This window comes from Muntiacus reevesi, chromosome 18, assembly GCF_963930625.1.
Source record: "Muntiacus reevesi chromosome 18, mMunRee1.1, whole genome shotgun sequence".
NCBI classification, from domain to species: Eukaryota; Metazoa; Chordata; class Mammalia; order Artiodactyla; family Cervidae; genus Muntiacus; species Muntiacus reevesi.
The window spans coordinates 19,981,861-20,008,162 of NC_089266.1; the positions used below are offsets into that span (position 1 = coordinate 19,981,861).

At 49.9% G+C, this 26,302-nt stretch overlaps 1 protein-coding gene across 1 annotated transcript; it reads left to right on the top strand.

Annotated features, from left to right (window-relative positions):
• The first annotated feature begins 5,905 nt into the window (after nt 1-5,905).
• Nucleotides 5,906-19,507, top strand: CAVIN1 (caveolae associated protein 1). Its single transcript, XM_065908965.1, has 2 exons — nt 5,906-6,526; nt 17,124-19,507. The coding sequence occupies exons 1-2, from the start codon at nt 6,056-6,058 to the stop codon at nt 17,823-17,825; spliced, it is 1,173 nt and encodes a 390-aa protein (XP_065765037.1). The 5' UTR covers nt 5,906-6,055; the 3' UTR covers nt 17,826-19,507.
• Nucleotides 19,508-26,302: the final 6,795 nt, after the last annotated feature.

The window sequence follows — 26,302 nt, forward strand, 5'->3', positions numbered from 1 at the left end:
AACCAGAGTCTGATCCCTGGTCAGGGAACTAAATCCCACATGCTCCAACAAAGATTTGGTACAGCCAAATAAATAAATATATTAAATAAATAAATAAAATGAACTGCTCGTCCCCACGGATCACTCGGAACAAAATGCTTATTAACAAAACTGCTTAAACGTCTCTCCTCCCAGGCCCCTGACTTTTGGCCCACTCTCAACCTGAACCAACATACAACCTGGCCTGAGGAGAGGCTGGCTGGCTGGCTTCAGGAAAAAGCATTCTCTGCTCGCTCTCTCATCATGCCACCTTCCAGCCCATTCCCTGATCCTGGTTCTTTCCAGCCTTATTGACTCCCCTCTCTAACTCTTGAGACACTTGCTGATCTTACAGTCATGGCATTCTCTTTATTGCAATAGACTCCCTACCCCTGACTGCTGTAATCCCTTTCCTCCCCTGTAAAAATCCTTCCTAATAAAGTCTCTCTTTACTAACTCTGGATTTTAAAAAATTTTTATTGGAGCCTATTTGCTTTACAATGTTGTGATAGAATTAAGACAGCAGAGGGAATCAGCCATACATACACAAATGTCCCTCTCTTTTGGACTTCTTTCACATTCAGGCCACCGTGCATTAAGTAGAGTTCCTTGTGCTATACAGTATAGTCTCCTTAGTTATCTATTTTCTACATAGTGTGGATTTGTTTTTTAAGTGACATATTATTTTAGTGGTGATGAAACTATTCTAAAATTGATTATGGTTACCACGTTTGTGAATGTACTAATAACCATTGAAACTGTACACTTTCAGTAGGTGAATTGTATGGTCTGTGAGCTATATCTCAATAAAGCTAGGGGTTGTTGTTTTTTTATTTTTTAATTGGTTTTAAAAGCTATTTTTTTTAAGACTATGAGAGAAAGAAAAAAAAAAAAAGTTAGCAAACAGGACAAGAAATACTGTGAATAAAAACAATAGGGACTTCCCTGGTGGTCCAGTGGTTAAGAATCCATCTGCCAATGCAGGGGACACAGGTTTGACCCTGGGTTTGGGAAGATTCCACATGCTGCAGAGCAACTAAGCCCATTCGCCACAATTGTTGAAGCTCACGCGCCCTAGAGCCTGTAGAGAAGCCACTGCAGTGAGAAGCCTGTACAAGAGGCTAAAACTAGAGTAGCCTCTACTCGCCACAACTAGCAAAAGCCTGAGCAGCAATGAAGACCCAGAATGGCCAAAAAATAAATAAATAAAATTTTAAAATAAATAAATAAAAGAGTATAATTATAAAAAAATAATAATAATACAGCTTCACAAAGGTCAAGAGGGAGAGTCTTAATGGCAAATTGGTCACCAGTGCTAAATGTTGTGGAGAGTTCAAATAAAATTAGAAAAGAGATCATTGGTAGAATATGGAGTTTATTAGTGATTTTTAAGTGCTCTTTTAGTAGAAAGGAAGCCACCTTTTTGGATTAACTGAAGAAATTTAAGGACTGAATTGGGAGTAAGGGATATGCAGTTTTAGGAAACAATGAATTCTGAACAGGAGAAAATGTACAGACCCAGCCTTGGAAGATCGGGGAGGTAAAACCAATTAAGACTGCAGTGTTGGTTTGTCTGTGTTTGTTTTTTTATTTTTAGGTTAAGAGACCCATGTGTGCTGAAGGTAGAGAGGATAAAATAAATAATAATTAATTAATTAATAATTTTAATTGCTTTCTGGCTCAGGAAACCTATCCTATACATTAAAGTTTGAAGGAAAAGAAAGAATGGAGTTTTTTAAAGATTTTTTTTTATGTGGACCATTTTTAAAGTCATTGCATCTGTTACAATATTGCTCCTGTTTTATGTTTTTATTTTGACCTCGAGGCATGTGGGATTTTAGCTCCCTGACTAGGGGTCAAATCCACACCCCTTGCCTTGGAAGGCCAAGTCTTAACCGCTGGACCACCAAGGAAGTCTCAGGCATTTTTGAAGAAGAGAAAAATATGTAAATATTACAGGCACTTTTTCATATACGTCAGAGGGGCAAGAATTGTGCCTGTAAGTCTAGGGAGAAAAACATTACTGCTGACTGTGAGCCAGCTGCTGAGGATTGGTTTTCCATTCGAGATGGTTTCTCTGATGTGAAGGTACATCATTCATCCCAATCATTTATTATTAATGAAACACATTGTCTCCCTAGGACTCTCCAGCATGTATCCAAAATGGAAGGGAATACACTGCACCCCCTCACACCTCATTGGTGCTCCCTCAAGGTAAGCTGGTAAGATTTAAGGCAGAACCTCGATAAGAGAATGCCTGGCTACTCCCCCAGCCCTCAGCTCATGTCCCTGCAGAAAGGGCAGGGGTGGACAGGGATGGAAGGCTGTACCCTGTAAATCCTTCCCTACTCTCCTGGGAAGTGGGGACAACCTTCCCTGAGCTGCCTGGAGCATCTTCCACTTTGTATCAGAAACTATTTATGCATCTGTCACCCCTGCTACCCTATGAGCTTATCAACAGAAGGGACTGGGCTTTTTTGAAGTCCCCAGCCCAGTAGCTGGCTCCTGGCAAGTAGTCACACTTTGCTGAACAGATGGATGGATAGAGGAACACAAGAGTGAGCTGTGAGAATCCAGCTGCTGACAGTTTGCATCCTGGTGTTCTTTTTCTGGGCCAAAGGGTTGTTTGTTTCCACCTCTCTATCCCTTTTCCAGACTGCTTCACCAGCTGAAAGTACACAATGGAACAGTGTGCCTTTCAGCAAATAGAGTGAGCAATGGAAAATGCAAAGCATCAACCCTGAATGCAAGCTGTGGCAGGCTGGACGCGATTCCAAATGAAGAGAAACTGCTTATTTTCACTGAAACGGACTGAAGTTCTCTGGGAAGGATTATTTGACTCCCATTCTGAGTGCTGGTGTTGGTAAAACTGCTGCACCCAGGCTCAGCACGCCCCCTGTTGGATTTAGCTGACATTTAGTAACAAGAGGAACAGGAGAGCATCCTGTCTGATGCAAATACTTCTTGGACACAGGCGAGCAGTGAGGGCTCTTTCTGTGAAATTCTCAAAGAGCCATCAAATGAGTCAGAGCATATTCACTAGACTATCCCTGGGATATAATTTGATTCATCCCAAAATATGGACATTCTTTTTTGAAGACCAGAAATCCCTTCCTGATGGGAGAGTCAGAATGGCATGGACTTGATTCTTTTTATGCATGCAACCACAAAAACAAATCAACCCCAAAAACTTATCTTCGGGACCCCCTAATGTAATCTGTATATGTCCACTGATAGACGACTGGTTAAATAAGTATAGTACACCTTTCCCAGGAGACTCAGTGGTAAAGAATCCACCTGCCAATGAGTTCGATCCCTGGGTCGGGAAGATCCCCTGGAAAAGGAAATGGCAACCCACTCCAATATTCTGGCCTAGAAAATCCCATGGACAGAGGAGCCTGGTGGGCTACAGTACATGGGGTCACAAGGAATTGGACATGATTTACTGACTAACCACACACATGCACATTGGAAAACAAGGCCTCTCCTGTACTGATATGAACAATCTCCAAGATATATATTCAGTTCAGTTCAGTTCAGTCGCTCAGTTATGTCCGACTCTGTGACCCCGTGAATTGCAGCATGCCAGGCCTCCCTGTCCATCACCAACTCCCAGAGCTTATCCAAACTCATGTCCATCGACTCGGTGATGCCATCCAGTCATCTCATCCTCTGTCGTCCCCTTCTCCTTCTGCCCCCAATCCCTCCCAGCATCAGGGTCTTTTCCAATGAGTCAACTCTTCACATGAGGTGGCCAAAGTATTGGAGTTTCAGCTTCAGCATCAGTCCTCCAATGAACACCCAGGACTGATCTCCTTTAGAATGGACTGGTTGGATCTCCTTGCAGTCCAAGGGACTCTCGAGAGTCTTCTCCAACACCGCAGTTCGAAAGCATCAATTCTTCAGTGCTCAGCCTTCTTCACAGTCCAACTCTCACATTCATACATGACCACTGGGGAAAAACCATAGCCTTGACTAGATGGACCTTTACATTCATAACTGACAAAAAGTAAAGTGCTGAGATATATATATATATATATATATATATATCAGTTTTTGTAGGTGTGCAAAGACTTCCTAGAGAAGATTCCACAAGAAAATAATAATTGTTGTCCCCTGAACCAGAAATTAAGTTTGCTTCAGATAGGGATAGAAAGAAAACTTCTTTTCACTATATTTCTTTGTGCACTATTTGCAATTTGCATCTTATGTCACCTATGAAAGCTAATCAATTTTCTAAAAGAAAGAACCTTATGAAGGTCCCGTTAGTTTCCTTACTGTCACTCTTCTTTCTCTCCAGAAGTCGTGTCAATCCTCAGTGGAAGGAACTCAAACTGTTATAACACATTTTTTATCAAATTCTAAAATAAATAGGTACTCTGTCAGTTCTAGTATATAAATATATGTGATTTTATATACTAGTTCATTCTATTTGAATCTCACACAAGAAAGCCACTTGTTTCTGTGGAAACAGCAATTGAAGTGTCAGGGGAAATATTTTGGTCAATAGCTGTTGGGACTATTCCAGATGATTCCAGGCTATCCCAGACAGTGAGTTCCTCAGCTTCTTTCTGGGTTGGTGGCTTCTCTGACTGGATTAACAGGGCCTTGCAATTTTTTATGCTTCCTAATGATAATGCATGCCAGATGAGAAGTGACCTTTTGCCAAGATCATCATCGATCCAGCTGGGGAAACCCAAGGTTGGTTTCCTAACCAGGGAAAAGGTTCGCAGCTTTTCTGGGGGAAAGGGACTGGTACTGCTCCAGTGCTGTGCTAGAGAGTAAAACCCAGGAGAATGGGCATTCTCTCCTGGACTTCTTGATCCTGCTCAGAACTGCCTGCTCCTTGGTACCCATCATAGAGGGAAATATATTTGTAGATTGACAGGTTGGTGGCATAAATGCGTGGCAGCATCTGCCCCTCCCTGTGCTGGTGAAAGATACAGCCTGCCAAGATGCAAAGTGCCAGAGAGAGGTCCTGACACCCAGTCTGAGCTCCAAGCTAATGTGAACTTGCTGGCAAACCTCCTGGCAAGTCATTTGCTCTCTCCAGACCCTCTGTTTCCAGTCTGTTGGGTGACGAGGTGGGGTCTGATATTTCTGCAAAGCGCTATAGTCTCTGGGCTCCAGAGAGATGGGTGAACTCCCTGTTCTGCACTCAACTCGGTGTCAGCCAGGCCTCTGCGGCAGGCGGAAACACGGGGAAAGGTGGTTTTTAGAGAGAGGTGAGCAAAAACCTCTAGTTCCTATTTTATTGCCCATCTTTACCCTCCTCTGTTAGGATAATTCTAAGAGGGACCTGAGGAGCTTGGAGACCCCTCACCACCACTGTGGCTCTAACGTGTAAGTTCTTCTCTCCCTTCGCAAAGGACCCCTCAAAGCTTTTTCAAACAGTGCTGGGTAACTTGATGGGGTGGATAGTCAGAGGTCCCTTAGAAAAGGCTGTGGAAGCCATAGATCCTTTCCCTCTCTAAAACGGGACACCGGCAAACACAATAGTTTGCACGTAATTTCAGGATATCCTGTCCCACCTGACGACCTGCTCTGGAACTTAAAAGGCGGAGGTGGGTTTTGCGGGTGAGACAAAAGAGCGGGAGGGAAAAGCAGAGCAACACTCCAGGACCTGTTTCCCTTCCCAAGCGCACATTCCTCTGCCCCAGTCCCGCTCCCGCCGCCTCCACTGCCAGCGGAGGCCCTGGTCTCCCGTTCCAACTATTCCAACCATCCTAGGAAGGGTGGGGCGCTCGGCTCTTGGGTCCCCCTGGGCTGCCCCTCCTTCTCCAGCATCGGTCTCCCCTTCTGCCCCGGTCCCTCCCTTTCTGGGGTCGGGCCAGCCAATGGGCGACGAGACTCCTGGGTTTGGCCTGGGATTCGGGGAACTCACTGATCCCCCGCCCCACAGTTCTGGCCACCATCCCGGTGCGCACGGACGTGGCTCGAGTTTCCTCCGCGCTCTCTCTCTCGCTCTTCCTCTTCTCCGGGTCTCCCGCTCCCGCTTCAGCTCCACCCGGCCGGCCCCGCACGGCTCCGGGCAGCCATGGAGGACACCCAGCTCCACATCATCGAGCAGCCGCTTTCCGGGTACCCCGACGCCGGGGACCAGGGGTCCTCCACCATGGGGGCTCCGGCGGCCGAGGAGCCGTCGGGGGCCGGCTCTGAGGAGCTGATCAAATCAGACCAGGTGAACGGCGTGCTAGTACTGAGCCTTCTGGACAAAATCATCGGCGCCGTCGACCAGATCCAACTGACCCAAGCCCAGCTGGAGGAGCGGCAGGCGGAGATGGAGGGAGCCGTGCAGAGCATCCAAGGTGAGCTGAGCAAGCTGGGCAAGGCGCACGCCACCACGAGCAACACCGTGAGCAAGTTGCTGGAGAAGGTGCGCAAGGTCAGCGTCAACGTGAAGACCGTGCGCGGCAGCCTGGAGCGCCAGGCCGGCCAGATCAAGAAGCTGGAGGTCAACGAGGCCGAGCTGCTGCGGCGCCGCAACTTTAAAGTCATGATCTACCAGGTGAGTCGGCGGGCGGACCGCGCCCAGAGGTCCGGCGTCCCCCGCCCGGGGCTCAGGGTGGGGGGACCTGCCCGCCGCGCGGCTCTTGCGGCAGCCTGACCCGGCTCGGGGGATCCACCCTCTTTCCACGAGCGCTGCTGCGGTGGGGTGGGGTGGGGTGGGGTGGGGGCGGGCTCCTGGAGCGCTCAGAGGGGCGCGCGGTGCACACCGCGGCTCCTCACCCAGACGCTACCTCCGGTGTCCAACGCGTAGCGGAACCTAGTTAGGGGGCTGGACTCAGGGACACTGCGCCCCGCAGATCGTTCCTGACCTGGCTTGTCAAAAGTCTTCCTACTTGGAGGAAGTTTTGGGGAGAGCCGGGGTGTCTGGCGACCACTGGGGCCCGCTGTAAGCGGACACGGGCGGCGCGGCCCGGGTTTGGGGCCTCCGGCGCTGCCCGCCCGATATAGCGGGTGATTCAGGGCTCAGGCACGCATCGCGGGGGCTGCGCCAGGCGAGGGACGCGCCTGCCAGCACGCCCCCGCGGACCCCGCATCGGCCTCGGCCGCCCACGCCACCCCTCGCTGCGATCCTCTCCCGCCTCCCGGCACTTTCGGCCTTTGGGGACACCCTAGCCCGCGGCGCGCCCCTACCCCTCGGCCTGTTGGAAGCAGCCGCTCGAGGGTGGTGGCCCGCCGCGTGAGGTGTCCTGAAGGGGCTGGTGGAGGGGAGGGGACAGCACCCCCACCTTGGCCCGGCGGTCTGGGCGCGGTGAATCACCCCGCATGCCTGCGGGGGCGACCGAGGAGCGGGAGGACAAGCTGCCGGAGGCTGGCGCACCGCAGGCTCCGCCCAGTCAGCTTGTTGCTTCCTTTGCACCTCTCCCGGTTCTTCCCGCCTGGAAAAAAATGGGAGTTTTTGTATCCTAACCCCAAGTAAACCAGGGCATCTCAGGATCGCTGCTCTTCTCCACTCTGCCGCCCAGATTCCATTAGGGGCGGGTCTGAGCCGAGGGCTCGGTGATCTTGGGCGGGGTGGGAACGTGCCCAGCCTCGTGTTTCTGCTTCCTTCGGGCCTGGTTGACGTTCCCACCCCAAGGAGGTGAGATCCTGGGGGCCGAGGGGTTAGTGTATGTCCCCTCTCTCCCCTCCCCGCACCGAAGGGAATGTGAAAAAAAAAGAAGGCCCGATTTCCCACATCCCCCGAGGGAGAGGGCCTCTGTCCCGGAGATGTGGTTTCAACTGACAGCTCAGAGGCCCTCCCTAGCTGTGCTCTGAGTGACCGTCAGGGATGCGGCGAGGTCCTTGCTTTCGTCAGTGTGGTGGAGCTAAGAGAAATGCAGATTGAAACAAGCAAGTTCGGGAACAGTAGATTTAAGTGAGCTGGCACTCATCTGAGAAGAAGGTGCTGGGAGGAGGCTGCAAGGTTGCTCTCCCCTTTCTCTTCCCCCCAGGAACTCCTCCCAAGAGGTACTCGACCTTTAAACAGTTTACTTCCCCCCCTGCCCAATATAGCACTAACTGATAGAAAACATTTGCTCAGAATTGTTTCTACTTAATTTAACTGCTCCGAGGAAGCAGAATGGGGCGGGGGGGAGGGTGAGATTTTTTTAAGAGAACTGCCTAGCACTGGGGTGCATCAAACGAAGGAGAAGAGGGCAGGGCTCTGGGACAGCAGGCCCCCTCTATCTTCTTTCCAGAGCCTGGTTTGGGAGAGGGGAGCCATGAAGGGCTTGGATGGTTGACACTTCTCATTCAAAATGTCCCAGACCACAGGACTGGAGTGTCAAAGATGGAGATTCTGAGAGACTTCTGTGCAGAGCCCAACAGCGTGTCTGTTACTGCCTCTAGCCAGTTGGCACAGATTATGTGTCTGTGTATTGTGTATCCACAGTGGGGAGGGGGTCTTAATCACAGGGTGACTTTGATTGCATCAAGGCTAGTGGGGGACAGAGGGTTGAGGTAGAGGAATGACTCAAGCTGGAGACCTTGAGCCCCCAAATCACAGGGGAAATAGCTAATACCTAAAGGGATCCCAACCCATGATGAAGCTCTGGGGGAAAAAATTCCAGCAACAGGGGTGGGGCCCAAGGCAGCGGAACTTCCCTGAGTTGCAGAGCAGATGTTCCAGGTGGGGGTGAGGGGGTGGGGTACTCAGCTGTTGGAGGAAAGCAGAGGCTGCTTCTCCCTGAGGCCTGCAGGCCTGGGAAGAGAATGAGTTAAAAATAGCCTCATGCCTTGGCAGACCTAATAGGGAAGCTTGGGGGCAGCAACATTTATGATAAAGTTGGGCTGAGGGGGTAGGATGTCTGGGTGGCCAGGCAGAGAGATCTGGGGAAAGGCTGCCCTGGGATGATGTGAGTTTTCCAATTGGTGAAGGGATGTGGTGTTCCCCACTGCAGAGGCGGGAGGTGATGATGTGGCAAAAGGGGGATGTGGAGAGAGCGTGAAGGGGTGGGAAGGCCCCAGCTGTGGGATTAGGCCATTTGGTTTCCCACACCTTTTTCCTGCTGGATAACAGAGGGAATCCCTTGTGTGGTCCCACCCAAATTCAGGGAACTGCTAGGCATAACGATTTCACAGGTTAAGTTTGCATTTGACATCCCTCCCCTTCACACACACACACCCACATCCACACACACACATGAAATTCAGCCCCTCCCATCACAGGATATCAGAGCCCTCACCTTGAACTCACTTCTGAGTCATTATTGTCCTTCTTTGGCATTTCCCTCCTTGTCTCCCAAACCAAAACAGCAGTTTGGCATCCCATCCTGTCAGGCAACACCTCACTAGGCAATAGCCAGTGAGGGAGAGAAGTGAATCCTACTAGTAGCTGAGTGAGGAGTCAGTGGACGAAGAACTGCTAGGAAGACCAGGCCAACTACGGCCCCATGCAAATAGGAGCGTCTGTGCTCAGTAAGGAGGGCTTCCCAGATGGCTCAGCAGTAAACAATCCACCTGCCAAGCAGGAGACTCCGGTTCAATCCCTGGGTCAGGAAAGAAATGTCAACCCACTCCAGTATTCTTGCTTGGAAAATCCCATGGACGGAGGAGCCTGGCAGGCTACAGTCCATGGGGTCACGAAGAGTCGGACATGACTGAGTGTCTTCACTAGCTAGCTAGTACTCTTGCCTGGAAATTTGCATGGACAGAGGAGTGGGCAATAGACCATAGGGTCGCAAACAGCTGGACACAGCTCAGTGACCAAACAGCAGCAGCAACAGTGCTCATTAAGGAGCCAATTCTCCTAATCCTAGTATCCAATCCTAGTTTGGATGTTATTAGAGTTATTTTAGAATCCAGAAAGGGAGGCTAAAATGGAAATAAACGTGTTCTGAAGTAGTTTTGATGAAGCAGTTAGTGACCTACATTTGGACCCATCAGACCTGCTCCAAGGGCTTGAGGGCAGGACCAGGCGCATTTAAGGGCTTATGTGGATCATGAGCATTAAAGGGGTGGACACCAGGGCTGGCATGAGGGCCTGCTGGCTTCTCTTCCTCAAATCCTAAACCAGACTATAGCTCCTCCCTGGACTCGAAGCAAATCAGGGCTACCTGTTTCCAGAAGAACCCCAAACTTTTGTTCAAAAATTCATCCCAACTTGGGGCTCTGGTCCCTCTCACCCCCTGGTGGCCTAGTGGAGAGTGTTTACCATACGCTTCCTCCAAAAAGCTAAGTTTGGGTTGTTTTTCCTGGTCACTGGATACAAGTGTTAGTTGCTCAGTTGTGTCTGACTCTTTGCAACCCCATGGACTGTAGCCCGCCAGGCTCTTCTGTCCACTGAATTCTCCAGGCAAAAATACTGGAGTTGGTCGCCATTCCCTTCTCCAGGGGATCTTCCTGACCCAGGGATCGAACCAGAGTCTCCCGAATTGTGGGCAGATTCTTTACTGTCTGAACCACCAGAGAATCCAAAAATTTACCAGTGGATCCAAAACAGGGAGCATATTCTTAGAGGTATTCCTAAAGACCAAAGGAAATCATACTCCTACCTCTGATTTTTTTAAAGTGAAATCTGAGATGGGCAATTGATAGGGAGAGGGAATATTGTCGCTAGGCAACCAACCACAAAGATGAGTGGTGGTTTGTTCCATTATTTTGAACTACCATTGTGAATAGTTCATCATTCTGTCACTGTAGACTTTTTGAGCTGGAAGATGCTTTGGAGATAGTTAACTTCAGCTGTTTCATTTTGTAGTGAAGGAAGCTGAGGTCCCAAGAGGGGAAGTCACTTACCTATTGCTACTTAAGCACTTGGGAGTCAAAACTGAGGCAAGAGCCCAGGTGTACCCCCTTCTTCTACTATATTCTCTGCTCCTTGCTTCCTCCTTCTTTTCCTGGGCTATGCAGCAGAAATCAGGGTGGGGGGAGGCTAGCCCTAAGAAAGGACAGTCCTGGCTTCTTCATTCACTGAGGGAGATAGCTGCACAGTTCTGGCACTGGGACAGATTTGTGTGTGTGTGTGTATGTGTGTTTGTGAGGATGTGTGTGCCTGAATGTGTGTGTGTGAGGGTGTGCATATGAGAGTGTGTGTGAAGTTGTGTGTATGAGGGTGTGTGTGTTGTGGGGTATGTGTGGGGGTGTGTGTGACAGTGTGTGTGTGAGAGGGCTTGTGTGTGAGGGTATGTGTGTTGAGGGTGTGTATGAGGGAATGTGTGTGTGTGAGGGTGTGTGTGTGCAGTGTTAGCTGAGGGGCTAAGGTGGCTGGCCATAGCTGCTCAGCCTCATAGTGCTGAAGCAGAGGCAATGAGTGGTCACCTGGCCCAGTGGCCGTGAAGGGGAGGGGTGCAGGGTGTACGGAGTGGAGCTCTCTGGCCAGGAGGAGACCACATTGGCTCCTTTCTCCTCAGCCTCCCTGCCACTCCTCTCTTCTCCCTGAATCCTACAGGGAAGGTGGGCACTTGCTGTGTTGGGTTTTGTGACTGCACACCTTAACGCTGTTGCCGCTGGAGTCTGGCAGTGCTCACAAATATCTCTCTCCCCTGACTTCTCATGAGTCCAGAGCAAGAGCAGCAGCTCGGCCCCTAAGGAGGGAGAGTTGGGAGCTGCTGCTGGGTGCCTCAGGACCTAGGCTCATGGGTCACTAAAATGGCTTGGTTGTTTTTTTGTTTGTTTTTTTTTCGGCCTTGCCACACGGCATGCGGGATCTTAATTCCCCAACCAGGGATCGAACCTGTGCCCCTTTCAGTGGAAGCAAGAAGCCCTAACCACTGGACTGCTAGGGAATGCCCAAAATTAGCTTGGTTTTTGATCCTGATTTCTCTGTGCATCTGGGTGTCTGATAGCCCATGAGTGGGTGGGGGGGATGGGTAGAAGGGAGGCAGGAGGTGGGGATTAGGCCAAAGGGAAATAGCCAGGATGTCCCTCTTCCATGCCTCGCCCTCTCATCCGGGGCGGCACCCGTGCCCACCCTGCCTGAGGGAATAACTGGGATCAGCTGCCTCTGACTCAAGACAGTGAAGTTGTTTGCCTTCTCTTTTCCTCCTTGGAGACTCCTCAGATGGAGTCTAACAAGTGGCCTCTTAGAAAACTTCCCTGCCCCCAGCAGCCTCTTGCCTCCACCACTCCAACCCCTCATAGCATCATTCCACGACCACGGCTGGGTCCGGGTAGCAGGCAGGAGACCAAGGATGGGACTGGGGAAGATTCTAGAGGGAGGATGGGACGGGGTGCTTATTAATTCACGGGCCTGGGTTTGTCCCCCCTCTTTCCACTCCAGGGCCCTCTTGATGAAGCCTTGAAAGCGTGGTGTCTTTCCATCCTAATATTTGTGTGCTCCCCTCCCCTCTACTCACCAGCCCCACTTCTGCATGCCTACCAAGGCCTCCTCCTCCCACACCCGTCCACAGCCACCCCAAGCTCCACTTAAACCCCTTTTCCTCATCTTAGCCCAAGAAGAAGCTGAATGCACCCTCAGACCGGGCCACGCCCAAGATCGTGCCTTTTGATCTTCTGCCTGAGACTGAGCCTTTTGACCTGAAGCCTGAGACAGTGCCTGACCTCCCACCCTTTGACCAGACGCCTAGGACCCTGCCCTATTACCCAGAGCCCACTGGGCCTCTGCCCACCCCTGAGGAGCCGACAGCCGGTGGGGGTGCTTAGGGTCTCCTGGCTCACATGGGGCCGTGGGCATGGCATGTCATGAATCCAGTCCACCACCAGCTCACTGCTTAGCAGTGGCCAGTCTGGAGTGGCCAGTCTCTTCTAAGCCACTGCCCCTTGTGAGTGGGTGACGGGTACTGTGCAAACACTCACATTATGGAATGTTCAGGCAATCGGGTGGGAGGTCACGGGAAAGGGCGCTCCTCTACTGCTTGGCTTCCATTTTAATAGTAGATGCTCCAGACACCTTACCGGAGTTGCACCCACTTCTGCCTGCATGAGATTGCCTGCAACATCCATGCTTCTGTGTTTTTCTTAATTCATTTAATTGGAGGACAATTACTTTACAATATTATGTTTTGCCATAGTTCAACACAAATCGGCCATAGGTATACACGTGTCCCCTCCATCCTGAACCCTGCCCAGGCTTCTGACAGACCTTCCCTCCCCCTTCCATCTCCTCCTCAGGGACAGGCCGGTTTGGCTCGAGGGCCAGTTTTACAGAGGGCCCTCATGAGGCCCAGACCAGGGGTTTGTTCTGTGCCCTCTCCACGCCCCTCCCTGCAGCTGGGGAAAACACTTACACTTATTTTTTCCAGTTTTTTTTTTTTTTTCCAGAAAATGTTTTGCAAAGAGATCCGTTATGTTTGCCAGATCCTGCCTTTGGCAGGGCACCCAAAAGCTGCCAATTCAGAGAGGCCAGGAGGAGGTACACTTTTGCTGGATTTGGCCTACCTATGGCACAGTGTTTGTCCATTTTTTTTCACATGATCATTCTCCTAAGGAGTCCTTTTAGACATTTTTCTTCCTAATTGTCCTCTTCCCCGTGAAAATTTAACACTATAGATATACTATATATACCTGGACTCCCCCGACACCCCACCCAAGAACCAGTTTCCACCCATTTTGGGACAACATCCTCCCACATGCTAGAGTGTCATGCTAGAGCAGAAAAGGTCCCTTCTGCCTTCAGTGTTTCTCACACCCTTGTCCTGAGAACCTAAAGTAGAGGTCCTGAGTTTTTAACACTTCCCTATCTCTCATCTCTCCCCTAGTCTGCACCCTCCTCTGACACACTCTGAGCAGATCCCAGGTCTCCGAATGACCTCTCCAGTATCTTCTCTGGTCATTCCAGGCAGTGGTTGGGAACAGAACTGGCTAGCTCTAAGTCAAGAAAGGCCCTACCCAGAGCCATATCATACCCCTTCTCCCTGACAAATGTGAAGTGCCTGGCCAAGGACCAGGCATGCAGTAGGTGCTCAATTAAATCATATAAAAATCTTCCTAAGGCAGAGGAGCTTAAGTTTATATAGTGAGGTCGGGGAGAGGAGAGGAAGGGGCTGGGAGCTGTCTTATGGCTCCTCTAAATTCATCCCAGACTGGTGCTTTCCTGGGTTGGGGAGCTGTGTGTGCTTGGCTTGGCAGGGGGTGGGGTGGGGGGGGAGACAATGGAAGCTGTGCATGCTTTTGTTCAGACCTGGTCATTAAAGCTAACTCTGGAAACCAAGCCTGTTGGGACTGGTGGTTTTGTTTAATAAAAATATAGAAACAGAACAAGCAGAGCTCTCCCTTCTTGCCACCCTGAGGCCCCTCCTATGACTTAGGAGCTCTGCCAGGGAAGTAGGGGTGGGACAGGGGTGCCCAGCCTCTGTGCCCAGGGTTGGGGGAGGTGCTCTGGGATTCTGCTGCTGGTTGTTGTAGCAACAGGCCAACTGGGTGGGCCCAAGACAGCACTCCAAAGCTGTGAGTCATAGGGGAAACCTGGCTTGGAAACAGGGAGAAAAGACAAAATCCATTAATGGAGGGAAAAAGCTAAAGTCATAGTGGTATACCCTCTCCAGGGCCAATTCACTGGATATTATCTCGGACTTAGGTCAAATGGTTTCTTCCCTATCCCCTGACCTTCCACCAAGAAAGCAGTTCCTCTGGTGTAAGCCATCACACTACAGGAAGCCTCACAATGAAGGGCGATATATCTCACAATGAAGGGCGATATATATATATATATATATATATATTACACACACACACACACACACACACACACACACACACACACACACCCACACACACCATTCTAGTCTGGCAGAGACAACTCCAAATCCTCCCCTCACTGGGATTGCTCCCTGATGTTGTATTTGAGACTTCTCATCAGGCACTAGGAAGATGGGATTGGCTACAACAAATCTGGAACTCTCTCCAGCCTTGTTCACAGTTCAAGCTTTATCTAAGAAGCCAGAGGCCAGGAAAACCAGCCAGCTCAGGCTTTAGGGGTTGGACAGAGCAGAGGGGAGAATCAGGGATGCTAGGGTGGGGCACAGAGACAATGTGGATCTGTTTTCCAGTAGCAGGGACTGTTTCCTGGCTCTTCCCCACCCATCACGCTTAACCCTTCCCTTAATTCATCCACATTGCCTGAACTTTAGTGAAAGGAAGTGTTCTCCTCCTAACTTTGGTGGTGTGGGTGGATTCTTAGACTAAGAGGCTGTGAAGGAGAAATCAGAGCTGACAGTTTTTGATGCTAGGGCTGCCAGTGAATTCTGGGTGGATATGAATTAAGAGGTAACAGGGAGTTTAGATGATAGCCCTAAAATGTTGTTTAAGAGAGAGGACTCTGGTAGCAGGTGGGGAGAAGTGATTGCACAAGGAGACCCAAAGTGTACAACTGGAAATCAAAGGGACTGCTAAGACTGGCTGAGACCCTCCCACACTCAGAGTGAGGAAAATACCCCTTCAATGCCTCTGCGAGTGATAAGGAGCAGAGGGATGGATAGAATGCTGCAGAATGCCCACCACAGGGCCCAGCCAGCTGTGGCAGGTGGAGACTACAAGTCCCAGCATGCCCTGAGCCCAGGTCACCTTGCCTGCTGGGAGGTGTAGTTGAGTAATGAGAGCCTGAGATGGCTTGGTGCCCAGCAGAGCTGGTGCCCAGTTTGGGAGAAGAGGTGAAGCCAGTATTCCCTCTTTGTCCCTGCTAATGATATTGACAGGGAGGGAAGGAAGTTGGGAGGAGGTGTTCCTAGTTTTCAATGTAAACCAGGAAACTCTGTGGGGATGTAGATGGGAGGGAAGAGGAAAGAGGTTGGGGGCTGGGGAAGGAATTTCTATAGCAGGTGGTGCAGAGATACCAAACAGTCAACACATATGTGTACGTGTTTGTGTGTGTTTATAGGAGGGGTCAGTTTATGTTGCCTCATTTTTCTCAGATGGGGTTTTCTTACAATTCTGTGAAACGATCTTCAGAAAACCTATTCCCTATCATTACTTTGTACAATGTACCTAAAGAAGAGAGTCTGGGTCGAAGAGACTTTTGGCTTTTGTCTTTTGGGCCAAAAACAAACCCATTCTGGGTTATGTCCTCTTTTCCTTTCTGGGCTCAATCTCCCCCACCTTCTGCTGAGAGATGATCCTGAGATTCTGAAATGTAGGTCCAGAGTCAGGATCTTGGAAAATCTTCCCGGAATGGAAAACAGTGCTGGTGCTGGGTCTTCCCAGGAGAAGAACTGGCTCTGAGATCTAGGATCTCGCCATCCTACCCCTGGCTCTTGAGCTCCTGTTTGGGGTTGGGGGCGGGTTGTAGTGGTGAAGCAAGAATAGAAAAACATTCCCTCCTTTCCATTCCAAGGCAGGGATGTCAGAACCAGAAGAAACCTCCAGGTTGGGAAGAAAACACGTTCTCGCAGCCAGCTTCTTCCTCTTTCCTCAATTTCTACATAGAGGTGGAGAATGACCATTGGTGGAACCAAACCGTATGGGGACAGGGGGGAGGTCATTAACTCCCCTTCCCTAATACTGGTTCTTCAGAAATTATACGAAGTCTGGGAAACGCGCTCTCTTGAAAATACACCTGCCTTCAAGTTACCCTACTTCGGGGTCGCCTGAGATCGGCTGCGAGCTCACCCCTCAAACTAAACAAACTGCCCAAAGCCTTTTGGGCCTGGCTCGGGCAGTGTGGGGCTCTGTGCACCAGAGGGCGCTCTGACCATTTCCAAAGTTCTATTGTGATCTCTGGGACCCAAAGGGTGAGAGGTGGTTTAATACGGGTGGTTGCGGGGCTCGAGCAGCGGGTTGGAGAGCCGCAGAGATACTTGACCGAAGTGCGAAAACAGACGCCAGATTCTGATCCGAAGCTCGGTTCCCTCTTCGCTCTGTATGTGTGCTTAGTCGCTCAGTCGTGTCCGACTCTTTGCGACCCCAGGGACTATAGCCCGCCAGGCTCTTCTGTTCATGGCGATTCTCCAGGCAGGAATACTGGAGTGGGTTGCCTTGCCCGTCTCCAGGTCTACTTACTATTCACTGAACACATATTTGAGTGCTCACGAAGTGTTCAGCTCGGTGCTAGGCGCTGGGGATAGCAGCGCAGAAGTCCAGGCCGGTTTCACAGGTACCACGCACTCGCCAGGATCACAGGTGCCAATGGCCCGGCCCCGGGTTCGCCCAGCGTCCCCCCAAGTCCCCGCCCAACTCTTCCGCTCTTCCCCCACCCTCATCTGTTCCCTCTGATCTCCTTTTAGGATGAAGTGAAACTGCCGGCCAAAGTGAGCATAGGCAAGTCGCTGAAAGAGTCGGAGACGCTGCCCGAGAAGGAGGGCGACGAGCTGGCCGAGGGCGAGCGGCCGGAGGAGGACGCGGCGGCGCTCGAGCTGTCGTCGGACGAGGCGGTGGAGGTGGAGGAAGTCATCGAGGAGTCGCGCGCCGAGCGCATCAAGCGCAGCGGCCTGCGGCGCGTGGACGACTTCAAGAAGGCCTTCTCCAAGGAGAAGATGGAGAAGACCAAAGTGCGCACGCGCGAAAACCTGGAGCGGACCCGCCTCAAGACAAAGGAGAACCTGGAGAAGACGCGGCACACCCTGGAGAAGCGCATGAACAAGCTGGGCACACGCCTGGTCCCCGCCGAGCGCCGCGAGAAGCTCAAGACCTCGCGAGACAAGCTGCGTAAGTCCTTCACGCCCGACCACGTGGTTTACGCGCGCTCCAAGACCGCGGTCTACAAGGTGCCGCCCTTCACGTTCCACGTCAAGAAGATCCGCGAGGGCCAGGTGGAGGTGCTGAAGGCCACGGAGATGGTGGAGGTGGGCGCCGAGGAGGAGGAGGGCGGTGCGGAGCGCGGCGAGGCGGCAGATCTGCTGCGCGGGAGCAGCCCCGACGTGCACACGCTGCTGGAGATCACGGAGGAGTCGGACGCCGTGCTGGTGGACAAGAGCGACAGCGACTGAGCCGGGCGCGGGGCTGTGCCCGGAAGGCCGCGCCGCCCCGCCTCTCCCCGCCCCCGCCCCGATTCCTTCCCCTCCACGAACTTTCTCTTTCGCATTCTCTCTCTCTCTCCCTCGCTCTCTCTCCGCCCCAAACAGGCTGAGATGTTTCTAAATTGAGAATACCTCCCCACAACGAGCACCCCCTCCAAGTCTTACAGCTATTAAGACGAGGGGGAGGCAGCCTGCACCATGGACATCCCCACTGTAGGCATAGGCTGGGTGGAAATGCAGAGGGCGGTGATTCGTGTCCTGGGGATCCAAGTCGGGAATCCTAGAGGAAATTGCTGTCGTTTCCGTGATCTGCCTTCTCCCCGCCCCCCACCCCTACACACACACACATTTACCCGGCTGCTGTCATTCCTATTCACTGAGCTCTTCTTTCTCATTCTGATCTCTGGCGGCTTCAAAGCCAAAATTACCATGAAAGGGAAGAGTGCATCCTGAAGAGGCCCTTTGCCCACAAGGGAGACCCCATACTGGAAGGATTTGAAAGCAGCTTTTGGGAGTATCTAGGGCCGTGGCGGAGAGAGGGGAGAGTAAGCCATGACCCCACATGAGGGTCTAGCACAGGCTGTATCTGCAAAAGGTCCCAGTATGGAAGGCTGGATCTAGGCAGAGTGCTGGGGGAGGGAGGGAGGGCACTTCATGTTTATACATCTGCACACAGGAGCACATGGCTATGGCTCTGAAGGAAAACGGAAAATAGTAGAAGGTGGAAATGGGCGAAAAGAGAATGCTCATTAGTAGCAGGAGAAACACAGGACAAGGATCCCATCTTATTGGGGTTCACAGAGGACAGCAGGCAGGACAATTTTAAAGAACTAGTAGGGAGGGGCAGCCCATCTCATAGCCCAGAAAATTAGGGTCCCAGAAGAGGGCAGCACCAGGCTCCAGAGAGCTGGTATTATAGTTAGGAGGGAGTCTGATGGGAAAGAGACCAGATGCTAAAGGCCAGGCCACCAAATTGAGAGCAGGAGGGGAGGAGAGGAGAGTAAGCAATTCCTGTGTGTAGGGCAGCCCAGCCTTGGCTCACTCCTGGCAGTTTCTTCTCAAGATCCTTCCCTAGAGCTAGTATCATAAAGCTGTAGAACATGCCAAGACCTCCTTAGCCTTGTGGGTTTCTCTCCTGAATCTTTGGGGTGAGGGGTGCTGCTTCCAGTTCAAAGGCCTGCCTTCTGATCAGGTTCTTCTCAGGACACTTCAGTCTCTCTGTTCTTGCCCCATAAAGGGGACTTGTCAGAAGCAAGGACACCCCCCTCACCCCCAACTCACAGCCCACAGAGGAGAGCTGAAGGCTCCCTCCTCCCCTCACATCCTCTGCCTTATCTTCCCTGCTCTGCGTTTTAGAAAATTGCAGCTAATTGTTTTAAAGGGTGGTGGGAGGGAGTCTGGGGACACACCTTTTATACAACACAAAGCTTTGCTTCCCCCTGCTCCCCAACCCTTGGTTCCCTTCTCTCTTCCAAATGGTTGGAGACACATCAGCTGAAGTAGGATGGGGATTGTGGGACGAGGTTCCTTGGTGCTGATGGGCTGAAGGGGCCTGAGTTGTGGGCAGATACAGTTTCCTGTGGGCTCTGGGGAGCCTCTCATGTTGCTGTGTCCTGGTGAGCAGCCCGACCAATAAACCTGCTTTTCTAAAAGGATCTGTGTTGGATTGTATTCTTCGAAGGCAGTTTCATAGGATGAGTTCCAGTGAACAGGAGGGAACCAGGGAGTGAAAGAGAGATGCTGCTAGTTTAAACGTGCAGCATTTGCCTGGATGGGAAGTGAGACTGGGGCGCTATTATCCCACTTAGAAATGGGAAGACATACACACAGAGTAACTTGTCTAACGTCCCATAGGTGGTAAGTGGTGGAGCTGGGATTCTAAGTCAGGCACCCTGGCTCCAGTTTCACCGTGTCTGTAGTCCTGTACTGTCTAGACCGCTTCTCTGCCTTCAGAGCCTTAGCCCTCCAGACCCACCCAGTTACTCTACTCAGCCTGAGCTCTGCCCCCTTACAAATTCAGGCTGCCAAATCCGTCCTACAGGAGGCAGCCTAGGGGAGGGGAAAAGTCAGAGTCCTAAATAGAAGGATTCCGGTGCATGCTAGAGATGCCAGTCATAGCCACACAGCATATTTCATTCTCCCTACAGCCCTGGGACGGGCACTTCTTTCATTGTCTGTACACCTTCTCTTTCCCATGAGCAGCCAGCCATACCTGCTCACAAGTTAGGGATTTCCTAGAGCAAAGGAAACAAATTGTCATGTGAGTTCTGCCAGCATCAGAATCACCTGGGGAGGGGTGTCCAAATAAAGACAATGTCATTTCTGGGGCTGTGTCCTGGCCTCGTAGTACCACCCCAAACAAGCTGAGTCCTTCCTCAGGAACCATCCATTTCCCTTGGACTTCTTTGCTGCCGACCCCGGCAGCAAGCACGGCAGTCTTGGGTTCTAAGTCCCCCAGAAAGGGTTGGCATTCCTCCAGAAGAAACTGAGGATGAAAATTCAGAGACTGGGAGCCAGGAAACTTCCCCTCGGCCAGGAGAAGCACGTTCAGGATCCTCCTTCCTGCGGGATGCAGAGGTGCAGCTGTGAGAAGCAGGGAATGACGACAGGACCCCAGCTGTGGAGTAATGAGCTTGAGGGAAACCAGGAAGGGCCCTGGGATACCAGGCCATTGTTTACTTTTCTTACTCAAAGCAATAAGTTTCCGGGTCCTTTCCCCTTTGCTTCTGTAAGTCATCCTGCTCACTGGCCCACCACACTTTGAGTACCAGCCAAATTACTTTGTTGTAACTTCCCTACCCAGCTCTATTCTGGACACCATTTTGTTAGAAGTAGCCCTAATTCTCTGAAGAGCCGCTTTTGTGCCAGCCCCTGTTCCATGACATTCCTCCTTTACATCACAGTGTGGGGCCACAACTCCAGAAGCTCTGCTCAAGCCAGAAATTATTCCTTTTCTTCTTTGCTTGCAGCCGAAGGGAGGAGGAGGCTTTCATGAAATAGCTTCCTACCAATAGGATTTGATGGACATTCCAAGGTTCCATTCCCACAAAGCATCTTTTCCACCAACTGGTCATCATCTTGCCCACCCATCATTAGCGCTATTTCCATGGGTTAGAATCAGACAATAAACTAGAGGTATTGTCTCTCGAAGGATCCCATCAAACATTATCTGTGTTGACCAAAAAAAACAACCACAACCTAAAAGTTGAGAGTTATGTTTTCTTTGGCAGACATTATGAGGGCTTCAAGCCTGGGACATAGCATCTCAGATAACACTAAGAAACAGCTCTGAAGAGGCAAGAGGGAGGAACCAGGATATTAAGCAGTTTTGCAACAAAGGCCAGGTAGTTGGAACATTGAAGATTACTGTTAATTAAAGAAAACCAGACATCTCAAGTTAATGAAATTAGTGCTTCTTTATGTGTTGTTAGTCCTTCAGTCACGTCCTATTCTTTGCAACCCCATGGACTGTATGTAGCCTGCCAGGCTCCTCTGTCACGGAATTCTCCAGGCAAGAATACTGGAGTGGATAGTCTTTCCCTTCTCCGGGGGAATCTTCCTGACCCAGGAATCAGACCCAGCTCTCTAGAGTTGCATGCAGATTCTTTATGTCTGAGCCACCAGGGAAGCCCTTTTTATGGACGGGAAGGTGCAAAGTCTGCACTCATTAAATTCATTCCACTGACAGGCACCTCAACTGGGCCTGGTGTCCTGTGTTTTCTCATTGTGTCTCCTCAGGTGTAGGGCAGTGGGTATAGGGGGTGGGGGGGGAGGATTCCAGCAGTTTACTGCAGAATGGTGGGTGATCTTAATTTCAATCCTGAGTCCCCTCAGGACTCACTGTCAGGGCAGCTGTAATACAACACCTTGATTCAACATCTTTTTTTTTTCTTTTTTTGATTCAACATCTTTTTTTTTTCTTTTTTTGATTCAACATCTTTCGTTTACTGATAATTGTTGTTTTGTTTAGTCGCTAAGTTGTGTCCACCTCTTTTGCGACCCCACGGACTACAGCCCACCAGGCTTCTCTGTCCATGGAATTTTCCAGGAAAATTCTCTAGGGAACCTTCCCCAGTTCAGTTTAGTTCAGTCGCTCAGTCGTGTCCAACTCTGCCACCCCATGGACTGCAACATGCCAGGCTTCCCTGTCCATCACCACCTAGGGATCAAACCAGAACCTCTGCACCTGCACGCAGGTGGATTCTTTACCACTGAACCACCAGGGAAACCCTTACTGGTAGTGGCAGGCAGCAATCTTTTGTCCACACCAGGGATCTAAGGGAGCTCCTCTACAGACTGAGTTATCAGGTCTCTAAATAGTACTTCCAAAGTCCTTATCCCACGAGGTAACTTTCTTCAGGGACAGGAGAAGACAGCTGCAGCATCTTACATTTGTCCAGACCTCATTTGCTCTCACCTGCAGTATTTGACGAAGAAGGCAATGGCACCCCACTCCAGTACTCTTGCCTGGAAAATCCCATGGACAGAGGAGCCTGGTAGGCTGCAGTCCGTGGGATTGCTAAGAGTCAGGCACAACTGAGCGACTTCACTTTCACTTTTCACTTTCATGCATTGGGGAAGGAAATGGCAACCCACTCCAGTATTCTTGCCTAGAGAATCCCAGGGACAGAGGAGCCTAGTGGACTCCCATAGTGACTTAACAGCAGCAGCAGCAGTATTTGAACTGCCTTTAGGTTCTTTCTAATCTATTCCCCATGTTACTGCCAGGTATAGATAGATATATAAACATTTATATTATTATATAGTTCATTTATGTAGATATAGGTACATAGATTTTCTTTTTTCTTTTTATTATTTATTATTTATTTTTTTTTAGATTTTCTTTTTTAAAGAAAACATACTTTCCAGTTTCAATGTCTTCCTTTGACCAAAGGACTAAAGTCTTTGGCATGGCTCACAAGATACCTTAAGAGTCTGGCCTCATGGGACTTCCCTGGTTGTCTGTGGCTGGGTCCACTTTGCAATGCAGTGGACATGGGTTTGATCCCTGGTCTGGGAACTAAGATCCCACATGCCTCGGAGCAACTAAGCACTTACATGCTGCAACTGCTGGGCTCACATGCCACAACTAGAGTCTGTCTGCCACAACTAAGCCCTAACACAGCCAAATAAATAATTTTTTTTTAAAGAGTCTGGTCCCTGCCTCAGTTCTTATTGCTCTTCAATATGCTCTTTAGGAGTCTGCTAGTCAAAAATGGCCCACATGCTTTCAGCCCTGTGGGCCTTACCTCTCTCTGGAATAGCCTCCCTCTTTCCACCTCTCCTCATAAACCAACCTCTTCCCCAGTCATACTGATCATTCCCTTCTCAGGGTTCCCATAGGACTGTATGTCAATAAACGTTTGTTGAATGAATTTTAAGACTTTATTGCGAGGGTCATAAACTCACCTCAGACTGGCTTCAGCAGAAAAAGCCAAAATGAAACAAAACAAACATACCAAAAACCCACCAAAGCTGAAAATAAAAATCGAGGGAGTTAAAGTAATGGAAAAAGTTTCCAATGGTAGGTTCAGGAGTGTCTGGTTGCAAGTTCTGATGTAACATCACTAGGAATTTCTCTTCCCATCTCCTCTTCTCTGCTGTGTTTTTCATTAGCAATTAGATTTTCCCCATGTGTTGGCAAAGATGACCATCAATAGCTGCAGGCTTACAGCTTGACAGCTCAACAACCCTAGTTAAGAGGGTTTCTTGCCAAATCTTTCCAGAATTTCAGATACACTCCTGAGATGTCACCTATTCAAATCACTGTGCCTTTGACCAAATCTAGGCCATAGACCGTTTCTAGGACCCACCTGCAGCATGGAATTGAGAGTGGAGGAAGGGACTTCCATGGTGGTCCAGTGGTTAAATTTTATTTATTTATTTTCGGCTGTGATGGGTCTTCATTGTTGCTTGCTGGCTTTCTCTATTTGCAGCAAACAAGGGCTATTCTTTGCTGCGGTGCTCAGGCTTTTCATTGTTGTAGCTTCTCTTGTTGTGAAGCACAGGCTCTAGGTGTGCGGGCTTCAGTAGTTACAGCATGTGGGCTCAGTAGTTGTGGCTTATGGGCTCCAGAGCAAGGGTTCAGTAGTTGTGGCGCATGGGCCTAGTTGCTCTATGGCATGTGGGGTCTTACCCGACCAGGGATGGAAATTGTGTCCCCTGCTGGCAGGGGACAGGCAGATTGACAGGCAGATTCTTAACTGCTGGACCACCAGGGAAGTCCTGTCCAGTGGTTAAGACCCCAAGCAATTCAGGGGGCACGGGTTTGATCCCTGGTCTGGGAACTAAGATCTTGCATGCTGCTCAGCAAGGGAAGCTGATTTCCCAAAGGAAAAATGGGTTGCTGGTAGCGGAAGGAGAGAAGATGATGGGTGGACAAAGAATCAGGTGTTCTTTCCCATGGATCTATTTGTGATATTGTGCTAGCAGCCAAGATACAATATATCTAGCTCTTGATTTGAAACATTTTGCAATTAGTGGGAGAGGCAGATGTTCAAAATAACTCAAAGAGATATTTAGTAAGAGAAGTAAACCAAAATGCAATGGCAATACACTGAAAACAGATTCACCCTGCTTGGGGAATATGGGGAAACTTATAGAGGAAGAGGGCTTTTAAGTTATAATCCTTCACAAAGGGTAGGATTTGACATACATGTTGCTGGAGGGCAGAGACAATATTTTACTTGGTTTTTGTGTCACCTAACACAAAACTGTTAACACCTAACCTACCTGTTAGAGTCTAACAGTGTCACATACATGATTTCATTGGTAAATGTTATTAGGTTGAAAGCATAACAAAAGAACACCGGCCAAAAGGGGAAAAAGGAACTTATGTTGGAAGGCTGCCAAGGTGTCCCATGGACACCAAAGAATTGCTGAGTGGTCAGGCTGGGAAGAGTAGGAATCAGGGGATCTCCAGGGACTTTTGAGAGGGAGATGATGGATGGCCCTCTCGAAAGCGCTGACATTAATGGAACTCAGCTTCAAGGGCTCCCAGGCTCTGTGCCTCTCAGTTTCAAATTCCAAATTCCTGGCAGAGAGACTCCGATTAAGCCAGTAAACATGTGCTCACCCGGGGTTTAATCATCTATGACCAGGAGAATAGGACCATGAAATACAGACATGCCTGAAGGGACCTATTCCAGCATATGAATGGGGAGTAGAGGAAGCAATTCCCAGGAAAGGAGGACTCGTTGTGAGCCAGACAGGACCCAACAGGTATCTCTTGACATAGCAGATACTCAGTATGTGTTAAACAAATGAAAGTAGTGATGTGGGACAGGCACCGTCCTCCAGGCAAAAAAACAGTGTGTGGAAAGGCAAAGAGGCAGGAACACTGAGGACATGATTGAAGAACAGTTAATAGAATAATGGGACTTCCATGGTGGTTCAGTAGTTAAGACTCCGTGCTTCCACTGAAGGGGGCGTAGGTTTGATCCCTAGTCAGGGAAGTAAGATCTCATATGCTGCACAGCCAAAAAAAAAAAAAAATTATGGAGTGTTGGAACCTATAAGAGTCTTGCTTTATTTATTTATTTTAATATTTTGACCATGTGGCCTTTGGGATCCCCAACCAGGGATTGAACCTAGTGGAAATGTGGAGCCCTAACCTCTGGACCACCAGAGAATTCCCAAAGGGTCTTGTTTTATAGATGAGAAAAGCAGGAGTCATTTTAGAGAGGAAGTTACTGTGGACCTGGAAGAGAAGGTTGTTTAATTGTACTTTATAAGACTCAGTATAAAACAGTTATCAGAAGAGAAGTGATCTTTGAAGTGCTAGGAACAGATGAGCTAGTCAAGGGAGGGGGTAGTTAGGGAGAGAAGAGGATGGATTGTAAAATTAGAGCAGGCATGCCCACCTTTAAGAAGTTGATGGGGTTGGAGGGAACAGCTAAGTAGACTGTGGGATGGTTGGAGAGGGAGAACACCTTACTGGGTCCAGGGCACTTTCATAGGTATTATCTTAGGTAAATCTGATGCTTATTGGATGTCCTTCTGCTTGGAAAATCCCAGCTCCCTCCCTCCAGGGCTTTGTCTCTACTGGATAACCAGAACCTGCTTTTACTGGATAACCCTGTCCAACCTGCTTTTTCAAAGATGCCTGTCTGGACCAATGAAACCCTCTCTGCCAGCAATTTAGAATTTTGAGCCTACAGCTGCCAGGCAATTGGAAATTTAATTCCAATAAGATGGACAACAACAAAAAAGTGAAAAAGAATGCTTGAGGACTTCCATGGTGGTCCAGGGGCTGGGAGTCTTCCTGCCAATGCAGGGGGACACAGGTTTGATCCCCAGTCTGTGAAGATTGCACATGGTGAGGGGCAACTAAGCCTGTGAGCCACAACTACCGAGCCCACCAACTGTGATTACTGACCCATGAACTAAGAGCCCATGCTCTGTAACAAGAGAAGCCACTGCAATCAGAAGCCTGTGCACCACATCTA